The sequence below is a fragment of the Myotis davidii genome, unplaced genomic scaffold (assembly GCF_000327345.1).
Source record: "Myotis davidii unplaced genomic scaffold, ASM32734v1 scaffold685, whole genome shotgun sequence".
In the NCBI taxonomy this organism is placed as follows: Eukaryota; Metazoa; Chordata; class Mammalia; order Chiroptera; family Vespertilionidae; genus Myotis; species Myotis davidii.
In genome coordinates this window covers 257305-264201 of record NW_006295823.1, presented here as the reverse complement: position 1 = coordinate 264201, position 6897 = coordinate 257305, and the positions used below count along the sequence as shown (strand labels likewise).

At 50.1% G+C, this 6897-nt stretch overlaps 1 protein-coding gene across 1 annotated transcript in view; it reads left to right on the top strand.

The window, feature by feature from the left end:
• Positions 1 to 958: 958 nt before the first annotated feature.
• Positions 959 to 6897, top strand: part of DENND1B (DENN/MADD domain containing 1B) — a 63094-nt gene continuing 57155 nt past the window's right edge. Inside the window, exons 1-4 of the mRNA XM_015568441.1 lie at positions 959 to 1037; positions 1884 to 1960; positions 5598 to 5647; positions 6629 to 6749. Of these exons, the coding sequence (XP_015423927.1) occupies positions 959 to 1037; positions 1884 to 1960; positions 5598 to 5647; positions 6629 to 6749 (327 nt within the window). The remainder of the gene's footprint in view (positions 1038 to 1883; positions 1961 to 5597; positions 5648 to 6628; positions 6750 to 6897) is intronic.

Here is a 6897-nt window from a genome sequence, read left to right as displayed (position 1 = left end):
GAGCAGCTGTCACTGGTGACTCCAGGCCACCCGTCCCCGGGGTTATTGCAAAAGCCTCCTGGCATCAGACTTCCCAGCCTTGAGCCTTACCCTGTGCAAATCCATGCTACACGTGAGACCAGGCGGATCTGTCTAAGATTCAAGTGCAGTCACGCCCCCCGCCCCCTTTAATCTCTTCAAAGCTTCCCTATTTCTCTTAGGTAGGGTGACCTTAATTTATTATCCAAATGGAGATACTTATTTATTAACTTACTAGAGGCCTGGTGCACGAAATTCGTACACTGGAAGGGGGAGGGGTGTCCCTCAGCCCGGCCTGTGCCCTCTCGCAGTCGGGGAGCTCTCGGGGGATGTCCGACTGACGGCTTAGGCCCGCTCCCCACCATCAGTCGGACATCCTTAGTGCTGCCTTGGAGGCGGAAGAGGCTGTGATCCTGGCTTCTGGCTGAGCGGCGCCCGCATCCTTAGTGCTGCCTTGGAGGCGGAAGAGGCTCTGATCCTGGCTTCTGGCTGAGCGGCGCCCCCCCTGTGGGAGCGCAGTGACCACCAGGGGGCAGCTCCTGTGTTAAGCGCCTGCCCCCTGGTGGTCAGTGTGTGACATAGAAACCAGTCATTTCGCCACATCCTTAGTGCTGCCTTGGAGGCGGAAGAGGCTCTGATCCTGGCTTCTGGCTGAGCGGCGCCCCCCCTGTGGGAGCGCAGTGACCACCAGGGGGCAGCTCCTGTGTTAAGCGCCTGCCCCCTGGTGGTCAGTGTGTGTCATAGCGACCAGTCATTTCGCCGCTTGGTTGATTTGCATATTAGCCTTTTATTATATAGGATGTTTGACCAATGACTTTGATATGGTGCAGTGCCGATCCCAAGCGCACAGTGAAATGAGTTCTGACTGATGCCTACACCTGTGTAACCTACATTCCTTTCACGATACAGACTGTTTCCTATCATTCCAGAAAGTTCCCTCATGGTGATTCCTGGTTACTTCCTGTGCCCCCAACCCACCCCTACAGCCCCAGACTACCACTGTTCTGAGTTCCATCACAGTAAGTGATAACAGTCGATCTGTGGGTGTCGAACCATCCTTGCCTCCCTGGGGAATAAATCCCACTTGGTCGTGTTGAATGATCCTTTTCATGTATTGTTGAATTCAGTTGGCTAATACGTTGTTGAGGATTTTTGCATGTATGTTTATCGGGGGTACTGGCCTGTAGTTTTCTTTTTTGTGTGTTGCCTTTGTCTGGTTTTGGTACTAATATCAGTCATGCTGGCCTCATAAAATAAGTTTGGAAGCATTTCCTATTCTTCATTTTTTGGGGGAGGAAGAATTTGGGAAGGAATATTTATAGACGGCAGGGTCTTATCGTGTAGGACTGATCCACCCATGCAAGCAAAACTCTTGAAATTTACATGTCACCAGCACAGTTGTTTTTGTGGGTTTTTTATAGCACAATGTGTTGGCTTCATGGCCGCTATTTGCATCTTCCAACCATAAACAAATTCCCTTAAAAATGTCGATAGAGAGAAATAACTTGACCGGAGTCAACAGCCTCCACAGCTTCTCGTGTCGGCTTTCACGGTGTCCTGCCGTGACCTCCCTAGTTTCAGGGGGAAGGAGGAAAGAGAACTGTTTCCCCTGGAACGATGACAGGAGAGTCAGAACCAAGAGAGAGGTCCCACCGTGGGCTCGGCTTCTCCGACGGTCATTCTTTGGTTCAGGAGTGGCTTTGACCTTCGGCGGCTCAGACAGAAGGAGAAAGCCAGCAGGGGGGCTCCTGGGGAGGGTTCCCCCACCGATGAACACGCTCCTGGCCAGAGATGCTTCTAGGGGCTCAGCTGTGACTGCAGGTCACGTGTGGAAGTCCGGCCGCTCATTTTGTGGCCCTGCGTAGAGGTAGCCGAGGGCACGGCCAACCCAGTGGGGACAGCAGAGCAGGAGGACGAAGACTCCCGAGCCCTCAAGGAGGATGTGGGGTCAGTGTGTCCCCAAGAACAAGTCTGTCTGCCTTGTCATCGGGCCGACGTGGTGGAGTGCAGACCCTGATGCTGTCCGGTGCTTAGAGATGATACGGACGCTCAAGTGTGTTTTGAAAAATCCTCCCAATGGATGGTTATACTTCTTTTTTATTTTATTTTTTAATTGATTTCAGAGAAGAAGGGAGAGGGAGAGAGAGATTTAGGGCCTGTGGCGTTATTGAGCTAGAATTAGGAGACACGTTTGACATTTTCAGCTTAAAAAAAAAAGTAGATTCTTCAATGCTTGTTTCCCCTGTCAGTGGATCGATTCATAATGCCGGATGGTAACCTCGGAGGACAAGGATTGAATCCACCGTGGCCACCCCCACAGTGGACTCCCTTTTTCTCTCCCAAGATCCACTTGATCCTCATCCTGACGGGGACGGGGACGGGATTGAGGCCCACAGAGGCAGCGTTTGCTTTTTGTCAGCCCTGCGCTCGCTGACCCGATCGTGGAGGTGTTGTTTGCGGGGTGCGTGCCGTAGACGTGTGACTGCCCGTTCCATTTTGCTGTTTGTTCATAATGGACGTTCCCTTTCCTCCTTTTCGGTATCTTGGTTTTTAACGTCGTCGTGTGTTCTCTCCATATAAAAATAAAATAGTCCAGAGAGCTAAGAGGATTTTGCAAACCCAAATCGTTTTTCTCGGTTAAGGAAATTGGGTGTTTTGTAAAAAAAACCACCAAAAAACCCAACAACAACCAAACAAAAACCTGTAGAAAACAGGGGAAACTAACGTTTGAAGAGTATTACCTTAAACCTTTACATCATCTGTGGGTGCCGGCCTGGAAGTGTGTGTGTGTGTGAGACCCCAAACATTGTGGAGTGGAAAGATCAGACTGTATGAACACTTCCAATCAACGCAGAAGTACAACTTTTAATTAACAGTATTGGTAAAAGCCTCCCCCCAAAACGAATTGCATGTGTCCTTTTCTCCCTCCAATATTTTCTCTCCCTCCCTCTACCTCTTTCTCCCTCTCTCTCCTTCTCCCTTCCCCTCTCCCCCCCCCACCTCTCTCTCATTTTTTTTTTTTAACTTCAGTGTGAATAGCACCTGTAATTAAGGCAGAAACAGGAGCCCAGGGAGCTCGGGAGCACTCCCAGCTATTGATCTGAGTGAGCCCGGCTTCCCCTGTCAGGGGAGACACAGGCCACTGCTGGGCGGCTTTGTCACCGACAGAAGCGGAGAGGGGCTTTTTTGTCTGGGCTGTTTATGTGCTGGGCCGGGGGCCTGCTGGCTGGTTGAATTTTAAAGAGCGCCGCGGTTTAAAGGCTTGTCCCCCGAGGCGCGCTTCTGCCAGTTGGGAAGCGAGCTGAGGCTGTGTTGCAGCAGGGCCTTCGTGTGTGCCTGTGTGTGCGTGTATGTGCGTGCGTGTGTGTGTGTGTGTGTGTGTGAGAGAGAGAGAGAGTTGCTGGTGGAAGGAGGGGGGTGGGTGTGAAAGATGAAACCTCTAAGGGGAGAACCTTCTTAATTTGAGCCTTAAAATTGATGTGAAAAAAAAATGGATGTGAAATTGATTCCTAATTTTGGTATATTTAGAAGCAGACAATGAATTTTGTATCTGTCATCTATCTATCTATCCATCCGAGCACAGACACTATATACATGCATTTTTGAGATAATTTTTGAATTATGAATATGAACTAGGTATCAGATAATTAAGGGATTATTATGAATTCTTTTAGGTGTGATAATACCTATATCTATCTCTATCTTACCCATCTTATCTATCATCTATCTATTTTTCTATCTATCTATATCTATCTATCTACCATCTATTTTTCTATCTACCATCTGTCTGTCTGTCTGTCTGTCTATCTATCTATTTTTCTGTCTATCTATCTATCATCTATCTATCTATCTATCTATCTACCATCTATCTATTCTTCTATCATTATCTATTTTTCTATATATCTATCATCTGTCATTATCTATTTTCTTTCTATCTATCTATCATCTATCTATCTATCTATCTATCTATCTATCTATCTGCCTATCTTCACAGAAGTGATAGGCCCTTTTGCAGGGAAGGGTCTCGATCGATGGTGTTCATGGGGCAGTAAGTGTGGTCAGTGGCTTCGCTGTCACAGCACAGCTGAGGATGCGCGAGGGCCCCTGAACTGCTCTCATTGGCACAGTCCGGTTCCGGTTCAGTCATTTAAATGGTTTCAGGGTTATCCGTGTGCTTCTCATTGCACTTGGCAGAACGTTGCCAGGAGTAAAACCGTTCGCTCCCCCAGATGCGGGTCCCACTTTCCCAGGCCTACCTTCCTGCGCGGGCCCCGCCCTGGGGACAGAGGCTGATATTCTACGGATGCTCTTCTCTCGGCCTCGGGAACCGGGGTGCTGGGAGCTCTCTTAGGCCCCAGCGTTGGGGTTCACAGTGTTTTATTTCTCACGGGAACCTGACCGCCCTCCACATTTTAACAGAGCGTGAGAGGTTCTACTTTAGAACACACTCTCCCCCGTTCCATATAGGGTTTAGCTGCTGGGAGATGGATGGTTTCTCGGGGTGTACGTTTTAAGGGTAAAGAGGTCACAGGGAAGGTATTTTGGGGGGCGTGCAGGGGCTGTGGCTACTGCATGAAGATATTGGTCCTTTTTTAACAGGAAAAGGCTCACGAATCCCTCGCAACACCCCCTGGCTTCGAACTTGTCAGATGTTCTCTCTTCCATTCTGAGGTTTAAGCGAAGGACTCAGACGTCATCTGAAGCTGGTTTTCAGATGTGACAAAAACAGGCCTTTTTCCTATTTGGGGCCGAACGGCCGAGCATTTAAATATTTGCATTCTGTTCCAACTGCGCGCGCGTGTGTGATTTCTGGACGCCTGGAAAATTATTTTAGAACGAATGAAAGCTCAAGCGGGTTCCAGCCTGAATCAGGCCGCTCTCTACGCTTATTGCGAATCTTGATTTTCACAGGGGCTGCCTAGAAGCTGTGCTGCTTTAGGCGGAAAGGCTGGGTTTTAGACAGACACGGGGGGTTTCATTCGAGCTATAACTCGGGGCGCCTGCCGCCGAGTTTCCCAGGGTCCCATCAACGTGTTTCTTTGGCTGCAAAGTCTCTCTCTAAACCGCTCCCCGGTGGGACAGGCGGCCCTACCTCCCAGTAATTCATTCTGTCCCCCCCCCCCACCCCACCCCTGGCCCCGCCTGCATTTTAATTGAAACAACATTTCTATTTCTGCGCCAGGACCTGTCAGAAGTCCCCGTGGCCGGTCTGTGGGACCAGTAGCCTCCCCATATGGCGCGGGCGCTTCTTGTAAAATCCATATGGCCTTGCTGAGGGGACCGCAGCGGGGATGTGAGGGGTGTTAATACCCTTCAGGCCAGACCTCTCTGCCGCCGAGGGCCCCGGGCCATTGTCCCTGCAATCTGCCCGCACACACCCCTCCTTCCTTCTTAATAATCAATTAGGTCGTCGCCCAACCTGGGCCGTTCTGCTTAAGAAATGAACCCTTTTATTTTACGTTTTTCCCTCTCCACACCCCCCCCCCAGCCCCCGCGATGTCTCAGAAAAGTAAATTAACTGCGTCTTTATACGCATCCTAAAGCTTTTATTTGTTTGTTTTTCTGATTTGCCTTGGCAGGAAGTCCTGAAGAGCGTGCCCAAGTTCTGTTTCCCCTTCGACGTCGAAAGGTACGTCTGAGCCATCGCGGAAGTCCCTTTACCCATCTCCGTGAGGACGTAGAAACGATTACATTTAAAAATAAAAATACAGTGAAATGTCCTTTCTCTTTATCGCCTCCAACAACAGCAACAGACGGTTGGCTCAACATGAAGTCATACCTGGCAGGAGGAAGGCTTTCCATCCCCGAGACCTGTCGTCTCCCCCCCTGTGGCCGGTTAGGACACGACTGAGGGTTCCATTTCTCCCTTTTTGTGCTTCAGGGGCACCGTCTTAATCAGACCTTATCAGAGCCTTAGAAGGGCGTCTTTTACAATTGGACGGACACGTCCCGGCCTCTGTTCCTCCCCCCGTGATTGAAAGGGCCGTCTGTGTGACGCTGTGAACCTGGCCGCGAGTTGTCCCTCCTGAGAAGAGCTCTGTAGAAACAGGGCCCCGTCCACGGGATGCCACGGGGAGCTCCCCGGGCCCGTCTGAAAGTCTCACGCTGTGTGTATTGTGCTGGGTACATCCCTGGGTGCCGTGGGAATGTCGCAGGGTGCCCGGCCTTTTGAGCACAATAGCAGATCATTGATTATTTTTCATGGGGGTTCACACCCTATTATCAGTGGTGTGTGTTTTTTTTTTAAGAACCGGGTCGGAGAGGATTCTAAATGAAAAGATATTTTAGGAAAATATTTCACTTAGGATGAGTAAAAACCTAAACTTTTACTATTATATTTTTTACTGATTTTTTACAGAGAGGAAGGGAGAGGGATAGAGAGCTAGAAACATCGGTGAGAGAGAAACCTCCATTAGCTGCCTCCTGCACACCCCCCAATGGGGATGCGCCCGCAACCAAGGTCCATGCCCTTGACCGGAATCGAACCTGGGACCCTTCAGTCCGCAGGCCGACGCTCTAGCCACTGAGCCACACCAGCCAGGGCCTGCCCTCGCTTTTCTATGTGGCCGTCCTTGCCCAGGGCTGAGTTGCGGGCTGTGCTGTGTTCCAGGGTGTCTCAGAACCAAGTGGGGCAGCACTTCGCCTTTGTGCTGACGGACATCGAGAGCAAGCAGAGATTTGGCTTCTGCAGACTCACCTCCGGCGGCAGGATCTGCTTATGCATGGGTGCCGTGGGAATGTCGCAGGGTGCCCGGCCCTTTGAGCACAATAGCAGATCATTGATTGTTTTTCATGGGGGTTTCACACCCTGTTATCAGTGGTGTGGTTTTTTTGTTTTTTTGTTTTTTTTTAAGAACCGGGTAGGAGAGGATTCTAAAC